Source organism: Triturus cristatus, chromosome 2_2 (genome assembly GCF_964204655.1).
Source record: "Triturus cristatus chromosome 2_2, aTriCri1.1, whole genome shotgun sequence".
NCBI lineage: Eukaryota > Metazoa > Chordata > Amphibia > Caudata > Salamandridae > Triturus > Triturus cristatus.
The window spans coordinates 535776071-535797060 of record NC_140582.1 but is presented as its reverse complement, the minus strand read 5'-3'; the positions used below and the strand labels follow the sequence as shown (position 1 = coordinate 535797060).

At 42.8% G+C, this 20990-nt stretch overlaps 1 protein-coding gene across 4 annotated transcripts in view; it reads left to right on the top strand.

Moving 5' to 3' along the window:
* FBXW7 (F-box and WD repeat domain containing 7) overlaps positions 1-20990 on the top strand; it is an 806951-nt gene that overhangs the window by 749967 nt on the left and 35994 nt on the right. For all 4 annotated transcript variants that reach the window (XM_085641667.1, XM_085641668.1, XM_085641669.1 and 1 more), the window contains one exon: positions 20585-20719. In XM_085641667.1, the coding sequence (XP_085497793.1) occupies positions 20585-20719 (135 nt within the window). The remainder of the gene's footprint in view (positions 1-20584; positions 20720-20990) is intronic.

Sequence of the window (20990 nt, the reverse complement as noted above, 5' to 3'; positions counted from 1 at the left end):
GCATCATGGTAATATTTCGTTTATTATGTGATGAGATTGAGTATTAATAAAAAACACCTTTGCCATACATGACTTTAGGAAATTTTTTAAAAAATTTTTTACAAGTAAAACCATTACACATAAATAACATTTACCTGAACTATTGAGTTTGTCAGTCGTTAACGTGGTGGGGGTGACCAAATAGGTTCAGCTATTGTGGAATGTCAAAATCTTCCGATTTTCTGGTTGTGGAAAATAAAATACTTGTTTTAATTTTGTGTTTAATTTTATTGATAATATATTGGAAACAGTACATTTGTAAAGTTTTTATTATTAATTAAAAATATATTTTTTGTGGCTTAAGAAAATATATTTTTCTAAAAACTAACGTTTAGAAATATATTAATAACTTACTAGTAGTTGTTCTGTTGTTATGCTTTCACGAGTGAATTCCGTGCTCTCTCTGAGGAGGTCGCAGTGCAGGTGACAGAGGGTCAGCTTATTACGTCTGCTCTCTCTGCTAGTTGATAATCAACTGAGTGCAAAATGGTGTCTCCCTTGTATTTATAAGTTTTACTCTGTGTCACTATTAATTTTATAAAAAACTGCGTTCGTTGTGTTTTTTTAAATGCTTTGTTTTACTGTGGAAAATGATAATTTAAAAATGCGTTTTAAAAAATATTGTTTTCATTCATTTGCTCCGTTTTGGCATCCATTTTGGAACATGTCTTTTGGTATTGTTTACATAGAAACTGTGGTAGGACAAGTTTTACAAGTGAGATGGTTAAAATGGCGCCTATGTGTATGTGTCTTATGTTTTACTTTGTTTACTTACTTTCCGATCTAATCATGATAAAAATGTCTATGTACTGTTATTTAAATTTTCGTTATTTTTGTAAAACTTTGAAATGTGTGAAAACGGAATTTTATGGGGGATTTTGAGTATTAATTTTAATACTCGAGTATTAATTTTAATACTCGAGTATTAATTTGGTAATGCGTTTCAGTCGATTTACGTACAGTTTTTCTCCACGTTTTAATACACTTCCCCACCCTAAAACCCCTAATTTCCCTGCATCCCGTGCCAGATTTTATTGTACTTTTAATTAAAAAAAAAAAAAATCGCGTTGTAATGGTATGCGTTGTAAGAGATTTCGTTGTAACAGCACTTTTCAGTATTTAGATAGGTTTTGCGTTGTAAGAGTATTCGTTGTAAAGTTATGCGTTGTAGTAGTACTAGCGTTGTAAAAAATGCGTTGTAAAGGTATGCGTTGTAATAGCATGCGTTGTAACGTCATACATCCTCTTCGTATAGAGTGTGCGTGGGGTCAAAGGGGAGAGCCAAGCTCTTTGTAGAGTGTGTGCATGGGGGTCGCAGGGTAGAGCCAAGCTCTTCGTAGACAGTGTGCACATGGGTCACAGGGGAGAGCCAAGCTCTTGTCACACGGGAGAGCCAAGGTTTTCTTGGAGAGTGTGCGCGGGGTCACCGGGGAGAGCCAAGGTCTTCGTATAGAGTGTGCGTGGGGTCACAGGAGAGAGCCAAGCTCTTCGTAGAGTGTGTGCGTGGGATTACAGGGGAGAGCCAAGCTCTTCGTAGAGTGTGCGCGGGGTCACACGGGAGAGCCAAGGTTTTCGTAGAAAGTGTGCGTGGGGTCAAAAGGGAGAGCCAAGGTTTTCGTAGAAAGTGTGCATGGGGGTCACAGGGTAGAGCCAAGCTCTTCGTAGACAGTGTGCACAGGGGTCACAGGTGAGAGACAAGCTCTTCGTAGAGAGTGTGCTTGGGATTACAGGGGAGAGCCAAGCTCTTGTCACACGGGAGAGCCAAGGTTTTCTTAGAGAGTGTGCGCGGGCTCACCGGGGAGAGCCAAGGTCTTCGTATAGAGTGTGCATGGGGTCAAAGGGGAGAGCCAAGCTCTTCGTTGAGAGTGTGCACGGGGGTCACAGGAGAGAAGCAAGCTCTTCATAGAGAGTGTGCTTGGGGTTACAGGGGAGAGCCAAGCTCTAAGTAGAGTGGAATTGAGAGGGATAAGAAAACACCCAGTTGCGCACAGGTGGAGTGACCTTCAGATTACTAAAATTAATTACAAGCCTCTTTAAATAATCCATATTCCATAGCTATAGAGAGTTGCTATGTTGACTTCTCACAGTTAAAGCTGGAAATCAATGAACATCCTGGCGGGAGAACAACAATTGAAATGCTGTAATGGGCATGAGCGTGCCTCTGTAGCCACCCCATCTCCGCTCACTTGTTAAACTGGTATAATATCACTGGAGTGCTGAACCCGCCGGGCTCACACCTGCTTCATTGCTTGGGATAAGCTGAAGTAAATAAGAAAACGGTTCAACACATACATAAAGAGAGACAGGTGGAATGCTTGTGCAAGAGATACCCAGATGTAGTGAAGAGGAATGTTTGAAAATGCAAGACTTCTTTCCATCTGAGAGTTCCAGATGAGATATCTTATGATGTTTGCAGAAACACTGGAACTGTAACCTAAAAGAAAACCAATGTGCCTGTTCATGCCATTGAGCACATCGGAGATGTGGAAGGAATTCGGTTTCTGTTTGCAATTGCAAATAAGGTTGGTAAAAACAGTTATTTGTTTACGCCGAGGGTCTCTTTTAATGTTTTGCCAGCTCCATGACTTCTGGACAACTACATTGTAAGCTTCAAAGTAAAGACACAAGTGTTTTTACCTCTTTATCTGGTACTCATTCTGAAACTCATGTAGGGAGACGTGTGGGAAGAAGTTGGACGTTTTCAACTAAACACTGCGAGCCCATTTGAAAGTTGGCTTTTCGTTTATGGTGATTTTTGATCTTGTCGCCTGAAATAGGATTCATTTTTTTTCTTGCTATCTTTGTTTGGGGCAAATGGAAATTGGTGGAACCCGTGTATTACTTGCCAGTAAGATTCTCACCAAGCCATGCAAAGGTCTCCACCGCCTTCAGGTGTACAGTGTGTGAGTTCCAGGAGTTAAATTCACAGCAGAGCAGCTCCATGATTTTTGGAGTGCCAAATAGGTTACGGCATTTAAAAAGCGAACATAGACATATTTGCATATTTATCAGTAAAGTTACTTCCCCTGGTCATCAAATGGGAATTTGTTAAATATGGTCTGCATGTCGCCCCTCATGTATCCTCATTGATTTATTTTAACAATCTCTGCAACTTCATAGACGGTCATGCAGAGTTTTTTTTCAGCACAACTTAAATTCCAGTGGCTGCTAGCAGAAAAAAATATCTTGTTGTCTAACCAACATAATTCATCATCTTTATTTGCCTTATATTTTCTTTTCTGTGTCTTGCATGTATCTCTCACTTGACGTACAAGCACGTATGTCTCAAGTGTAAAGATAATTTAGAAAAGCAGTGTTAATAGTGCTTGGTCTCATTTTATATCTGTTTGGGTGACAAATTCTCCTATTTGTAGTCCATGCATTTCGACTACTTAAGATGCTGAACAGTTTTGTGGTCTTCCTCAGGAGTGCATGATACAATATGCCTACTTACGGAGGATGGTGATCTTAGTGTGTGAGCTCATATGGTGGTCTCAGTAATTAAATGGCAGGGCTTAATGACCGTGACCTGTAGTTTAAGACTGAGGCAGAACATGCATTTCCATGTATCTTAAACAGAAATTTGAGCAGAGTAGCAAGCGGTGTTTGGGTTTCAGTAAATATTGACGATGGCTATAGTTGCCCAGAAGAGCTTTAAAAATAATAATTCATATTATTACCAGGCCATTTAAAATGTCGTATTTGGTGGTATTACAAAAGACAATTATATAGTTATGATCTAGAACCTCACACTGAATAGCCCACAGTGTGCATAGCTTACGCGCGTTGAAGCTGCTTACCCTTTATAGTAGGCTCAGCATACTTAGATTCCGTGACTACTTAATTGTACCAGTTATGCATGATCTTCATGGAAATAAATCGTATACATTGGTTGTTGGTAACTGCTTGCAATGCCTCCGAGCCCTTAAGAAAGGTTAACACTTAGCGGGTACATTAATTGCTTGGTTCTGGCCTGGGACTTTGATTTAAGTGGAGCTGCCCACTCCCGCGCTCTCTCTACACAAGAATGGCACTAGCTAATGCATTATTTTTCTGTTTATCTGCATCTCAGGCAATGGCATGCTGGCTTCCTGCATTGTTCGTTGCTGGGGTAACTATTACGTCAGATAGCGATGATTGCAAGGGCAACCTTTATGCTTGCTTCAGGCTTCTGGAAAATATAGTCTGGGACACAGAAGCCAAAGTCAGTTTTTCAGCTCGAGTTGTATTTGCAAATTTGTTTTCAGATACAAACATGGAATATGGATAGAGTATTAAAGCATTGCGTAATTCTATTTTCCCCAAAGTCTGATTAATTTCCTAAGTATTAACATTGTGACCATTTAAGTTCTTCTGTGCCCCGCTCTGCTCAAATGTATTAATGCTTTTTCAGATGTTGCAACTGCAAGTAAGTCTTTCAGATGTAGGGTAGATCACAAGGAAAACTAATAGCGTTTATCACATTCCTTCCGTTACATTATTTGAATTTGGGTAGATTATTCTGGCCCATTTGTAAATTCAGTGCCTGCTACGATTGTATATCAAACACGAGCCACACCTGTGATGCCTTTGAATCAGTAGAAAATTAAAGACATTAATGCCTAGTATTTTGTTTTTTGACATTGTGAGTTTTTACAAGTTCCTGTTTCAGATTCTTATTTCTTAATGCAAAGTTTGGCTTCACCAGTGGTAGATTTATGTTCAAGATATAATTATTTTTTCACTTTGTTAGCTGCACCATTTGCAGCAAGGAATATCAGGAGGCTACCCGTTGTCCTGGTCGCATATGAAGACTTGTCGTGGTTGACAGGACTCCACGTTCCTCAGGGGCAGAACCCTCAAAATGCCCACCTTCTGGCAGCACCGATTATGCAGTGAGCATTCCAGAGATTCAGTTTAGCCAGCGATGAGGGGAAGGGATTTAGGGAGGGTACTGCGGGGAAGGAGACTTGGAATGAAAGTGTTCCGTCCGTTAGAAGGTAGACCCAACTTATTTCTGTTTGACTTGTTCTTGAATTCTTTAACCAAGTCTTACTCTTAGTCTTTAACTTAGCTGTGAGAAGAAACTTATTTCCACAATTTGGCCTCTGAACTGTCCTCATCTTTTCCTCTTAAAGGTCCATCTTTTAGTCTCTTAATGCAGCAAAGAATATTGCCTTTAGAACCGAATATCACAACCTTAATGCACAATGAGCCTGAGCCGAGAATAATGCTTTTTCTGAAATCCTTTCTCGCTTGATTTACTCATTCATCAACATAAACAGTAGGGCTCTCAGGGCTCCAAAGTCTCTTATCTCTAAAGGACTCCGGAAATTGTGATACAATTGTGCAATGCTCGAGGAGTTGGTGTGCCGAAGTCTCTTCAAATATTTGTCCGAGGTTGCTTCATTAAAAAGAAAAACAAAACTGAAAGTCTTAACAAGACTGGTGGTACATGCAAGTGTTTGTATTGTGGGTATTCCCCTTCTGACAGAGGTTTACCTGGATGGATTCAAAACTGAGAAACGTGGCACCCCGACCCCCGAAGACAAGCACCACAAGGAACTGCTTCAGTAACAAGCAGGGAGATCCTGGCTGGCTTCCTTAAAAATGGCGAACGAGATTTACGCTACTCTCGAGATTTCGGCTGATCTTGGGAATTTGGCAGGATTTTGCCAGCATTCATTTCTAGACTCCGCACAAGAACTGAACAGCACTTGAACAGCACTTGTAATGAGACAAACTGTAATGCAAGTCCTACAAAACATTACTTAGCGCCTGTGAAGGCATTTTAGAATGAATCAAACAGTTGTAAAGAAATATTGCAATCAGGTAGGTAAGCAATTGAAAGAAGTAGCTCAATCAGGTTAAAACAATGTCAGTTCTCTGCAAGTTATTGGGATGCTTCTTGGAGGATTTAAATAGGCAGTTGTTCAATGCCATTTATAGGAGCTACATAGTCTATAACACGGCGTCCGTGTATGCTGAAAATGAGCATGACCACTAACTGAAAACTGTCTGCTCTGTCGTCCACTTAGTCTGCCCGGATGATTGTGGACGCATGAGGCTTTTTTACGGAACTCCTTACAGTGATACTACTATGACATGAAATGAACAAGATTTATGAGAGCGCAACAAATGCCCTTGGGCGTTAAGGCGCTAAATTCTTGCTATGCCACTAGGCGATATGCTACTTCCAAAAGATGCCAAGGGAACTAGATTTCCCTACAAAGTGGAAAGACAGGTCAATTCAAGAATACTTTATTCGACAAATTAATGCCATAAAAGTGGTCATATCATACAACAGTACATTTCAGTTACACAGTTTAAAAAAAGCTAAAGTATTCCTGATATCAGACCCTGTGACCATAATCTAAAAATACAATAATATAAAACGAGGAACATAATAAAATACAATGTGCAAAAGAGCAAAATCATTCAAGTACAAGTAGTCCTTGTTTTTCCTAATTCCACCATAAATATTGTGTGGAAATCCATACAAAGCCTGCACATGCGAATACCAAGAGGGTCCCTGTATGAGTGTTTCTGGTATCAAACCAGTATGCTGAGGCCTGGTATATAGTGAGGTACAAAACATTTATAAAGTGCAAGGCGCGGAAAGACAACTCGGACCACTACCAAAAAATCCCTAGTGATGGCATTCCCAATAACGGGCCAGGAGGTCACGATCTAAAGTGCATATAGTGCATGGCAAAATATAAAGTGCAGAGTACAAGGGAGTAAACTCATAATTCCAAGGGCTTTGCATATATACATACATCTAGTTTTAAGCACGTGATAAAACAATCCTGAATGTGTCCTTGACTGGCGATCATCACCCTCCTTCTCTTTCACGAATTGCCCAGGACCAACTCAAAAACTTGGCGACCCCTATTGTAATAGTGGAGTCGCCACCATTTTTCAGGAGCCTTTTAGCAATCATTGCTGAGTTTGTTTCCAGATTTCTACACAGGGGTTTAAGCCACACGCTTCTGGGTAAGCGGTAAGCAGGGCAAACATATAAAAGGTGGTCAATATTTTCAACAAAGTCTGGGCAAAATGGACACTTGTCTCCCTTGCCAGTAGACCAGTTGCGTGTGAATTTCCTAAGCGGGAGGGTTTCTACTCGAAACTGGTGAAACAACCTGCGATCTCTAGGTTTCATGATCAAATCCCAGTAGCATTCCATCCGGGGGTCATCTTTAAAGTTCAAAAAAGCTCTTGTCAGTGGGAAACCACCCGTGGTGGAGTGCCTCCGGTTTTTGATTAAGTCCCAGAAGGCTGCTTTATACAGTACTTTCGTTGGGAATACAGCCGACTCTGGAGACACCCATAAGTCCCTCAACCCCATCTCAGTGAGAAGAGTTTTAATTCTGAGAAGCCATAAAATCTTGTTTGAACGATCCAGACCCCTTATTTCGAGTAAAGCGTTGGCAAATGGGAGTAATTCTGGAACCGTCCAGAGCCTTCTCCAGAAAGCCAGCATTCTAAAGTGCACAATATCCTCGATTGCATTGCAACCCAGGTCAAGAAGGAGGGGAATGCGGGGAGTCGATTGGTGGAGGCCCACAATAGATCTTAAAAACTTGTTTTGGGCCAATGTTAAATCGGTTAGATTACTACAACCCCAGATCTCAGCACCATAGAGAATAGCTGGTATGATTTTCAGGGTAAACATTTTTACAACTGGAGCTATTGGCTTGGTCTGGGAGAGCCTGTGTTCCTTTATCAGCGCCCCAGCTAACTGGGAATGTTTCAGTGCTAGTAACTTCACCTGGGGGGACCAACTCAATTTTTCTCCTATGGTGATTCCCAAATAGGTGAATACATTGGCCTGTTCCGGGAGCTTCCCGCTCATATAAACTCTTGCAGTAACGGGCCTCGCCCCATGGAGTACCATAAATTTGGTCTTACCCACGTTAATCGCTAGCTCATGGTCGCTACAGAACTCCTCAAAACGAGACAGTGCCAACTGGAGGCCCTGCCTCGTTTTTGATAGAATCAGAGTATTGTCGGCGAACATGAGCAGAGGTACACTTTGGCCATCCAACATGGGCGCATCTGTGGGAAAGTTATCAAAGTACTGTACCACCCCATTAATAAACAATGAGAAAAGTGTTGGGGCCAGGACGCACCCCTGACGAACGCCTTTCCCCACACTAAATTTCTCAGTGACCTCTCCTGGTTTCCCCCACCGGACCTGTGCATAGTTAGAGTTGTGGAGTTTAACCACAAAGTCCACCAATTCCTTAGGCGTCCCCAGTCCCAACAAAACATCCCACAATTTAGATCTGGGAACAAGATCAAACGCAGATTTTAGATCTACAAATGCTGCGAAAATCAGGCCCTTACCTAGGATGACCTCCCTCCAATAGAGCATGACAAATCTAAAAACTTGATCTAAAGTCCCCATGTGAGCCCGAAACCCTACTTGTAAGGGAGATTAAAATATTTTCATTAGTCATCCAGCTTTGGATCCTACCCAGAAGGACCCGAGCTGTGACTTTTTGTAGGGCATCAATAAGGCTGATGGGCCTATAGTTGGCCGGAGCGGAACGGTCCCCCTTCTTGTAAATCGGGATGATTTCCGCCCCGGACCAAGAAGATGGAAATGGAGTACCCCCCGCCAGAGAATTGATCAAGGTTGTGATGTAGGGAACCCAGAGATCACCAAGCTGTTTAAATAAATCTGGGGGAATGCAGTCGGGCCCAGGTGCCTTACCACTTGGGATGTTCCTTAGAACAACCTCAACCTCCTTGGTACTAAACGTCAAGGGAGTATCTATACTTCTAGCTGGAGAGGTGGTTTCCCTCTCCGTACCCTGACGATATTGAGCTTCAAAAAAGGCAACCCAGTGGTGTGGATCCACATTATTGTTTGGGGTGATCAACCTTTGCCCGTTCCCCCATTTTTTAAGTCCCAGAACTGGGTCATGTTCCTCCCTTTACATGCCAGCAATAGATCCTTCCATCGCTCCTCGTCCCAGTCTCTTTTTGCAGTTCTTAAGGTGGATTTGTAGAGTGCCCTGGACTGTTGGATGGAAGTGTGGTTCCTGGATTTGATGGCATTCACAAGAACCTTGTGAGTAGACCTACATAGGTAGTTATACCACAAGATGGGTTCCAACTTACGATTTGCTCTAATCGGCTTGGTGTTTATAAAATACTTTTTCAGCCTACTAAAGAGCTCATTATGGATTGTTGGCAATTTGGATTTGAGTGTCTCATGCGAACCGCAGTCGTTAATTTTCCCCATTGATCCTGTCACGAATGCCCTAATTTCTAGCACACTCTTTTCATCAAGAGCCACCTTATCCCAACGAACCCTTCTCAAATCGTTTCCCAGTATTACATGGTTAGAACTGCTGTCGGGCTCCAGAGTGGCAATAGGGCCAAAGCTCAAACCTTTTAGTGTTAGTACCAAGGGGTAAGACAGGTCTTTAAGGCCTTCCTGAAGGGAAAATGCAGCTTCAGACACGTGAGCTGATGAGGAAGAGCATTCCAGCCTTGATGCTGCGACTGAGTAAGTTCTGCCTCGCCATCTCTTCTTCTTAACTCTGGATAGTTACCCAATTTGTATTTCTCGTAGGAGTGTACCTTTGAAACATGGTTTTGATTCCAACAGAACTGACACTGTAAAGAGCCTAATCCTCAAAATAAAAAGCCTTGAACATAATGCGCTTTGTTACCGGAAGCTAATGCAGTTCATGTAGTCTCTTGGACACCAATTGGTGTTTAGGGATATCCAAGGTACGCCTTGCTGACGTATTCTGCACTAGTTGCAGCTTTGCTTGAGTAATCTTGTTGGTCTTCAGGCAAAGCACATTGCAGTAATCAATCCTTGATGAGACAAGCGCAAGAGCTACCTGTTTATGTGCCGGGAGGGAAATAAATGGAAAGACTTTCCTCTGCATTCTAATGATCCAAAAGCAGGTTGTCCTAGCAAGATTTAACTGCAGGTCCAGTGACCACTTGCTATCCAGGATAACACTTAGCTTCTTTGCTGTGTCTTTTGGAATAGGTAAGGTAGCCAACGTATCGGGCCACCAATTCCTGTTCCAAATGGGGGATGTCTTACAAAGAGCAGCAGCTCCGTCTTTTCCCCATTTAGCTTCAGTTAGTTCTTGCCCATCCATCTGCCGTCATGTAGTTATTGAAATTGGCTGCAGTGCCATCCACGTCTTTTGAAATCGAGATGATTATCTGAGTGTCGCTGGCAAATGAGACAGCCTGCAGCCAAAAGAGCGTATGAGCCTGGCAAATGGGGAGACGTAAAGAATAAATTGTGGGGCTCAGGGATGAACCTTTCGGCACCTCACATGGCAAGGAGAATGGGACCGATTGGAACTGATTCACAGTCACCCTCGGAGATCTATCTATAAGAAATGAGGTCAGCAGTTTCAGAGCCCAGTCTTTAATTCCCAAATTCCTGTAGGCGTTCGGTCAGCAGGGTTAGGGAAAACCAAGTTGCACAACAGTTGGGCTGCTTTACATCATGGCACACAAATATTGACAAAGCCAAATACTCCTACTGTTTGGTTGTGTCAGTATCTTATTAACTCGTGTTGCATAGCACTGTGGCTGCTGAGCAGCTTGGTTGAAAGTAAGGGGGGGGAGTGGTATGAGGTGGCCAGTGTTGACTGCGTCATTTCACTTTTTTTTTCTTTTGTTTATAACATGATTAAAAACATTGAAAAAGCCTGTTGCTTTGCCAATACTTGTCCTTGTTTCCTCTTTTTTCTCCATCACATTATTTTTCTCTTTCCGTCTCTCCTTTTGCTCCCTTTTATCTTTTTTACCTCTACTGTCATACTTCCTCATCAATCGTTCAAAATACTTAACTTCTAAAATCAATCTCTTCTGTTATTAATTTGTGTTTCTTCTTTGCCTCAAACCTATACTTATGGGGATGGCTGTCAAGATATGATTGCTTGTAGAGTGCCGTGAAGTCTACAAGTACCTAGTCTTTATGTTAAATCACTAAGGCAGGGCCGATTCTGGACACTGTGGACTTTAGTGCAGTTAGCCTGATGATGGAATCTTTTGGCCCTAGTTCTCCTAATGAGAGTAGTGTCCTCCCATATATTGAATGACAAAGAGACCATAAAACCATTCAGAGTCTTCTCATATAATTCTTAAAGAAGAGTAAAGAGACAAAACAGGTTCTTCAGGACCACAACCTTTCGTTGTCCGCTCTTCTGCCACTAATGGTGTGCACTTACTGCATCAGAAATGGTTGCTGTACCGGTATTATTTAAGTAGGGTGATCATGTTTTTGTGCCATTGTTTAATCCATGTATTGGGCAGTAATTCAGGAAGTTTTTCATAGATCAGAAGTAGCTCACTATCAAAAAGTTTAGAGACCTGTGTGCCAGGCTTACTTCTTGTTTTTTTGGCTATACTGTGCCCTTAGTTTGTGATAAAGTTCTTCCACAGGAAGTGCTCCGTTTTCTTTTTCTACTGGTATGAAGAAGCTATGCATGTGGAACGTTTTAGTTTACATTTTTTGTATGATCGATCGCCGAAGGGAGGGGGGTTTCCCATGTGTTGTGTTTTGTAAAGAGCTGCGAAGAATACATATATTTACGTTTGCAGTGTTGAGAATTATGACCTGAAGTAGTGATCCCTTTTCCTTAAACCCTGTCAGTGCCACTGCGTTCTATCATTTAAATCTGGTGTCCAGCCATCTTAGACTCAGTTACCATGCAAAAAAAGTAACAAACCTTACCTATTTGTAATCCATAGACTACGACAACATTCAAAACATGATGCTGTGCGTAAGCCTTAGGAGTGTGTCTGCATGATTGCTGAGGTCATACAGTACTGACATGACCTCATTGGACTGACCTTGTAGGCTGAAAAGTTAGCATCTCTTCTAAAAACATTGCATGCTCGTATGAATGTTAGAACATATATTCATGCATGTGTATTTCTGTACTTGTGTGTATATATACACACATACACCTCTCTCTCTCCTAAATCGATTGCCTCCCTTCTATTCAAGTCTTTCAAGTTATACTGCATTTTACTTGGATTAATAATGCACTTTCAGATGTTACTGTGCATTAGTCGTCAACGTCCCATAGACTGCTTGAGAATGCACTATAAAATGACAATACCAGTAGTGTGTTAGTGAAATGCGCTAGTTAGGTTGAGCACTTGGCACCTTAACTGGTTTAGTCAGTGGTTTCCTATTTACTTGCCCTACTTGCTATTACCACATAAGTGGAAATATGGATCTGGATGAATAGTGTTCTGTGGCCACTAACTCTGACTGACGAGGACCTTTAGCTTGCTCACCTCCGTCTTCCATATTGTATCTGTGTGTCTGGCCATTGCCATTTATGAACACAGTGTCAATTAATTTAGCAGGAGCATACATTACTCAACTGTATTACGTCATCATTTTACTTGCGTTTTTTTTCCGCTAGGTTATGCGGCGAAGCACCATGTCACCTTGTTACCTCTCTTTTAAATCAAATCTAATAACGCCACTGTTATGTGCAACTATATAGCAAACTACTCTACATAAACCTTACCATGTAAATCTTTTGCAACATACTCCTAGCATTGGAAAACACATGTATAATGAGAGATGTCGTTTATGCCAAGCTCTTGATATATGCAGTATAAGTAGTGTCCGTCAGGCGAGGTTATTTGCCTATATATATATATCCTCTGTTAGGTGTTTCTGAAGATAGCTGTGTATGTGAAGCCTGGTCTTATGTGAAATACTACCACTGCACATTTTGAGGCAGGTTAAAGTCTTGACTCTGATCTGGAAACATAGAAAATAGAGTGTGTCGAGCGATACGAGCCTGCGTTAATAAGGATTTTCCTTCGGCCCCTTTAAGCAAAGGGAGGTTTTGGTGGACACTAAAACTAAATAGTGTGTGTGTCTGAATGTGCTTCATGTCAGCTTTTGTGCAAGAAGGACTAATTTGTTGCTCAATTTTTCTTCTCTGGTGACAGTTGTACTTTCGTGATGAAAGAATGAATCACTGAATTTTATCTGTATTATTCTGGTTCATCAGGTAGTGTTTTTTTCCCGGATGTCTGTCTTGTTCCTCATTGATTTTGGTCCCTCCTGTACATGGACCGTCCTGGCTGAACTGCAAAGCCTCACCCTAGCTAAAGAGGAACACAAACAACCCACATAGGTTTCTGTTGTGTTGGGCATCATCAGTGAAGTGCAGCTCGAGGATCTGTGTCCAAAGCAGCAGATCATAGAATTGCCTTGTATATGTGTCCGATGAATGTCGAATCATGAAAGATCTTCTTCTAACCTCCTATGGCATTTAGCAAATTGTCACTGCCTACTAGTATCTGGCCGTCAGATGTAGACTAGGGGTTAGCTGTAAACTTCCTGAGAAAGTGACTCGATACTACTTTACACCGACGCTTCTTAAAGGCGTCATCACCTTGACATCTTTCAAAAGGTTTAGTATTGAACGTCTCAGAAGTACCTTTAAATACCTTATGGGCGTTCACCTATACACCTGGGGATGCCAGGTACCACCAAAAAGAAAACTTGGAAATGTTTGTTTTTTGCCTATCATTCTTTATCCACAGAACAATTAGTCTCCCAACACAACTGATCCTCACCAGTTACTCTGTTCAGTATAGGTAATTCTTATGAAACATGGGCTGCATATTGTTCACCACTGAAGCTGCCAAAAAAACCTCAGGACTGCTTATTTATTCTGTTTGTGTTAGTTGTAAAAATCCCAAGTGCTCCCTCATTGTGTGATGTGATTAGTCCTTCTTCTGGTGCTGTGTGTTGTTAAACCGGCAAGTCCTCTTTAATGTTTGTTTTCTTTCTCCCTTTAATCCATGTGTGCATAAGAAATCAAACCCCTTTGATGAGCTGAGATGACCTCTAGCTAGGCACGCTCCTCAGATGTGTGCCATCTTACTTATTCACTTTTCTCTAAATCATCATGATGCAAATCTGCAGGGCTCTCTGATGGCCGCCTCTAAAGCATCACATTTTATGGCGCCCATTAGTAGAAATGTGGAGTACGGAAAATTGCCCGTCAAAATTCCCCATCTACTCCTTAATGTGTAATTTCATGTCTACAAAATAAAATGATGTTTGCCTGCTACCGCTAAATGACTGCATCGTGCGCAGATTAGGCGTTACTTGTAGTAATTTGTGGGCAGTGAACGAGTATGTTTTCTTCACAGCTCCAATAACCCGGTGTACACTAACACATTTTCGCCTCTCAGACTTGAGCTTTGTCTGCGGTGATCAGGGCTCTTGTACTTTCTCAAGGATGTTGAGAATAGGCAGGCGACCGGCCTGGCGAGCGACATCTGCCATTCAGACTAATGATGTCTTTGTGTTTCATGATTCTGCAACCGTGAATCCATGGAGCAGCAGTAGATATGGGGTTTTCACGGCAGCCGTCTTTTAGTTTCAGGAGATCCTTAAAACAAGATGGTAACAAAACGTTAACGAAATGTGCCAATGAAATTATATTTTCTTATGCCTGAAAAAATTGAAGAAATTCGGGGAGAAAGTAATAAAGGCACATACGTTGACAGATGTTAACCTAGAATTGTTTGATATTTTGAGATTATACAGTGGCTTTATATAGGTCTTGTATTGCATTCTTTAAAGGGACCCCCTTGTACTGCATGTGTTTTAAGATGTATTGATGCCTCCTCTCCTTTGTAGAGCCACAACCCTGCTGCCACCTCAAAGCATGCTCATTGAAGGATGTGTGGACATTGGGAAAATCGGGCTCATATGACTGGCACACACAATGGCGTGGGATCGAAGACTCAAGACAGTTGAGGTTGCAGCATCGTGGGTCCAAGTTTGAATCCCCACTTTTGGGTGCATTCCTTTTTAGCAGCAGGAGTAGTGCAGACTGTACTTTCATGAGTTTTTGGTGTCTGATCAGGATACACAGTGGAACTCTTCCTTTTGTTTCTCAGTGAGTCCGAAAGTCCAGTCAGCAAAAGTAGGCTTTTTCTGCTCTCTTGCACAGTATTCTGAAGGGCAGGTTCTTGTGTTGTGCTTTCCTGGATGGCTGAAAAGAAAAGTAGAGCCTTGAATTCGTACCTGCATAATTGGTTTTATCACTTGTTCTTTATTGTCACGTGTGATTGAATGTTCCTTGTTCATATGTAGTAGATGCAACGTCAGCAGGTAACACCGGGCTACTGTGGGGCACCCAAACCAGCCCCACGCCCACCACGAAGGAACTGGAGCAAGGTTACTGACGAGCAACTTAACTCCACCCTCACCCGAGACAACCACACCTGGGCACCTGACGCAAATGACGCAGCCAGAGAACTCCACACCTGGATCTCCAACTGCGCAGACGAGCTTGCCTCGCTACGCAACCCCGACAGACAACGTCCCAGGAAAGCCGCCTGGTTCACCACTGTTCTCCAAGAAGCAAGACGAACCTGCAGACGCCTGGAGAAACACCAAGACAACCGAAAACCACACCACCTACAAGGACGCCATGACAGACTACCACAACCAGATCAGAGCCACCAAGAGGAACTTCATCCACAACAAAATCCTGACCAACTCCAAGGAACTTTTCAGTGTCATTCAAGAATTGACCAGCCCACGCAGCAAAGCATAAGACATTACCCCATCCCAAGACCTGTGCAACAAGCTTGGAACCTATTTCCACCTCAAGATCAAAAACCTCTTCGACAACTTCATCGACCATCCACAAGGCGCCACAGATGGCCCCCACACCCAAGAGACACCAGCCAGCCCACCATCTCCAACTGGATACCGATCACTGCCGAAGACACCGCCTCGACCATTTAAAGCATCCACTCGGGGGGCACCCACCAACCCCTGCCTCCCTCACATCTACCACAGAGCCGCGGCCGCCATCGCACCCGAACTACAACGCACCATCAACACCACCTTTAAAACAGGCACCTTCCCATACGACTGGAAGCGCCCATAGGTCAGACCCCTGCTCAAGAAGCCTACAGCTGACGCCATCGACCTCAAGAACTATCTGCCCATCTCGCTCCTCCCCTTCGCAGCCAAAGTTGCAGAGGAAACTGACACGATTCATTTAAGAGAACACCGTCCTCGACCCGTCCCAATCCGGATTCCGAAGCAACCACAGCACAGAGACCGCCCTACTTGCCGCCACAGACGACATCCGCACCCTCCTGGACCAAGGCTACTCCGTAGCCCTCATCCTACTCGACCCTTCAGCGGCCTTCAACATCGTCGACCACCGCACGCTAGTCGTCAGACTACACGACGCAGGCATACAAGGAACAGCCCTGGACTGGATCCGATAATTCCTCACCGGAAGAAGCCAAAGGATCAGACTCCCACCCTTCCTCTCTGACCCCACGAAAATTACCTGCGGAGTCCCACAGGGTTCATCACTGAGCTCCACCCTCTTCAACATCTACATGGCCCCCCTCGCAGCCATCTTCCGACAACACGGCCTCAACATCGTATCCTACACCAACGACACCCGGCTCATCCTCTCCCTCACCAAAGACCCCACCACTGGCAAATTCAACTTCCAGAAAGGAATGCAAGATGTCGCAGTCTGGATGACCAACAGCTGCCTGAAGCTCCACGCCGAGAAGTCCTTGTCCTCGGTACCACCCCTTCTGCATGGGACAGCACCTGGTGGCCGACTGCCCTTTGGAAGCCCACCTACCCCCTCAGACCACGCCAAGAACCTCGCCATCGTACTCGACTCATCACTCACCATAAACTGACAGGTCAACGCCGTCACCTCCAGCTGCTTCAGCACCCTCTGCATCCGCCGCAAGACCTTCAAGTGGATCCCCCCTGAGTCAAGGAAGACAGTCACCCACGCACTCATCACCAGCAGACTGGACTATGGAAACGCACTCTACGCCAGCATCAACAAGTCCCTACTCCGCAAACTCCAGACAATACAGAACACAGCCGCCAGACTCGTCCTCGGCATCCCCCGACACAAACACATCAGCCAACACCTACGAAGTCTCCACTGGCTCCCCGTGGAGAAAAGAGTCACTTTCAAAATCCTCACTCACTCCTACAAATGCCTACACAACAACGGACCCAAATACCTCAACGACAGAATCAACTTCCACGTACCCAAAAGAAACCTCCGATCTTCCAACCTCGCACTGGCTGAAAGTCCGCGCATCCACAGAGCTAGAGCAGGCGGAAGATCCTTCTCTCACATTGCAGCCAAGACCTGGAACGAGCTACAGGCAGACATCCGACACGCCCCCTCCCTGAACACCTTCAGGAAAACCCTCAAGACCTCGCTCTTCGGCTAAACAGATCTGCGGATAACGACCCCCCCTGCTCCCTATAGCGCCTTGAGACCCTCACTGGTGAAGTAGCTCGCTTACAATTCCCTCATTGATTGATTGATTGACTGTTGTAGAAGTTGTTGTCTATAATGCAGATAGGCACTATAGCTGGAGCTATTCAAGTCTTTTCCAGGCAGATTATGTGCGTTTGTTCTTACAAATCTCACATGCTTTTGGTAAAAGCCATGTCATCATTTCTGTTCTGCTGAAACAGAAGTATATTCTCTATATGTTTCACACGTATATTCATTTTGGTTTAGAAGACCATTGGCCATGCAGATGGCCTTTTATGCTGTTTGCACTTGAATGTGATCGTTAAAATGTAATTCAGTACTTTGCTACATCAGTACAGTTCTTTGTACTCCTTGTGAACCCAGCAGTAATCTTTGTCCAAAATGTCTAGAACGTGTCTATTGTGTTTTTTGGTTATGTTGAACATATTCTCTGACACATTAGTGGTGGCGAACCATACACTGACCTATTAGTTAAACTCTTTTTTTTCTGATTAGTATAGATAAGAAAGCCAATATAATCACCTATTAAACAAGCATTCACAAAGCCAATCAGTTTGACTTTTATAAAGTTCATGCACACAGACACACAATATCCTGGCACCACTTACATATGTAATAGCTTTGTATAGATTACTTCATACCACACTTATGGTGTAACTAATTTCTGTGACTAATAAGTGTTATTGCCCGGCTTAGTGGTACTAACCTCACTGACTGATGGAATTATAAATAGACTGTGGTGGGATTCAGATTTGTGACCTGTACATCAAATAAAGTTTGTGTTAAACCGTGATTTCACTGATTCATTATGCTGGCACAGCAATAGCAAATATATGCAGGTCAGCATATCTACAGAGACCTATGCAGTCACACAGACTAACGCATTTCCTGACAAAGGCAGTGGACAAACATGCACTTATGCACATAGACCACCAGGCATGCCGTCGATTATAAAGACAGCAAAAAGGCATATGTAATGTTGTATTGGTTGTATGTTTAGTGCCTATGCTTCCCTAAGATCACCTCAAAGTAGCAGATCTGATTTTTCAAGGAAGTTGACAATGAGTGATCAGAGGAAGTGACAAAGGAGACTTTTGAATGAAATGGGCTGTAGTACATCTCTGACTTTTAAAATCTGAATGGTCAGGTTGTTGCAGGAGAGGCAAATAGGTTACATGAAAGAGAAGCAGGGAGTAGGACATGCTTTGAGGTATAAATGTTGGAAATGGAGGCGCTAATTGTGTGAGTAGGCTGGACCTGACTTCAAGTTAAGAAATATGGTAGATTTAGAGAGATTTCCGGACAAGCTGGAGAGAGTCAGGTACTCTTGTCTACAAACCAACACGTAGGGCGTGATTACAAGTGGGCAATTCTATTCCGACCCATGTTTACGCATGGGTCGGAATTATGAGTTGGAAGGTATTTAAGGCAATTCGACAACTATTGAATGCGTTAAATACCTCAACCGTTGTTACATTTCAGCTAGTCAAACCTGTCGAAATTTAATGGGGGGAAAGCATGTGGTATTTACCAAATCATATGGTTTTTGGTGTGTTAAACACCAAAATCCGCATGTTATTCCCACCAACTTGTAATGGGTGCTATTTGTCGCACACGATAAATAACTCACCCATTGGAATAGTTGTTTAGCAGGTGCGATAAATAGCACCTCAACTCGTAATTGGTGCCATAGACATCAAGCATACAAGCAAACCTGAAGTGTAGCAGGGGATGTACATAGAGACACTGGGGATTTAAAGATTATAAAGAAGCATAGATTGATTGATGGATGCCAGTTTGATGTTTACTCAATCTTAATTGCCTTAATCAAACTTGGGGTAGAGGAACGAAGAGTTATCCACACCCGCAAGTCAAGCCCATTGTCATGGCACGTGATACTTCTACATCCATGTTTTTTTTCTCCTCAAAGACCTTTGTAACACAGCCCACTCTCTGGTTCACTTTGGGTGACGTTTTGGGCATTTTGTCACTGCTTTTGATTAAAGCTAAGGCCCAGAGCTGGATTGGGGCCCAAAACAAGGCGATGAAAAAAACTCGGAGGAGCCACTCAACAGTGAGCAAGTGCAGCGTGCAAATCAACGCTTCTTAAAGAAGCATCTGGGTCCATCTGCCAAAATAATTGGAAAAAGGTCCTTCCGAGCTAACATTCAAACATCTCAGTCTTCATGCTGAATGCATGTCCTTGATAAAAGCTGACAGAAAACCCATGCTTAAATAATTATACAAAATGAACACATTTGTATATCATTCCAAGGTAAGGGGTGAACTGATGTTGTATTCCTCCCAAGTGCCTAGATTCTATTAATTTCATAAAATGTATTGCGCTTAGCAGCAATCCACTAGATTTTACGTTTCTGATGTGTTTGGGGGAGAAACCTGACCAACTTTCTATTCAAACAAGGACATGATTAAACATGCTTCTGGGTTCTTTGTGAACATAGTTGTCATTTTCTTACATATTAGTATAATAGGTCATTGGCTTGTGAATATTTTGATTGTATGGTTTGAAATATGTCTCCGGCTCATTCTTTTATCACAGCCACTAAAGTAGTGTAGTTAAACCTGCTGTTGAGAGCACACTATAACTTGGCCATTACACTTTCTGCAAAGTTCTGTTTTATTGTGACGCTAAATTTGATGCTGGCATATACTTTGTAATGGCTTCGCTGCAGAACCTATTTGTCAAATAATTATTTGGTCCATAGCATCCCTCCTTTGTTGGTTATGATTCAAGAGTTTGGATATCAAACATGCAAAAGGAGCAGAGTTTACTTGCACAGTAATGATGACTCTTCCCATGAAAAAGACTCTTGTTGAATCCACAGCACCCGTTACCACCCCTTGGGTCAGACCTGGCTCTGATGGGAATTAAAAAAGTAATCAGTGTCCTTTGATCTTTGCGAAAGAAGATGTACTTTTCCAGCAGACTGGAGGACACCTATTTTAATGACCTTCATCCTTAGAAGAATAGTTGTCATCCGGAGGATTATTGTATCAGAATGTAACTAACTTGTTTGTTTCACTGGACACCATTGTATGGAAATTGTTCTAATTCTAGTTCAATAACTGAATCAAAATTACACTTTACAGCAAATAATTTGCAAACAGGTGTGTAATCAGTTGAATTTTAAACATGTTACATTGTTCGAATTGCATTCCTATTGACATAATATTTTGCCCAAGTATTTAAACTTCTTCTCTCTCTTTCGCAGAGCTGGAGTGGACCGGAGAAGTTACTTGCTCTCGATGAACTCATCGACAGTTGTGAGCCGACGCAAGTGAAGCATATGATGCAAGTGATTGAGCCTCAGTTTCAACGAGACTTCATTTCCTTGCTCCCCAAAGAGGTAAGGATCTCGCGTTCTGCCGATGCACATTGTATTTTGTGTTGTAATGTGACATTACCCACCCAAAGAGCTCATTGGAATACTCATCAACATGGTAGGAAGCTGTGCCATTTTTTGTCTCTCGCTATAGACCATTTTCTCCGGCTGTTATGGATAACAAATACAATACATTGGGTATTTGAGGCTATGGGTTAGTTTCTTGATCATGACAGTATAACTTTCATGATGGATTCAACCCAGATCTGTGACCGGGGGTGAGTGTTTGAAAAGT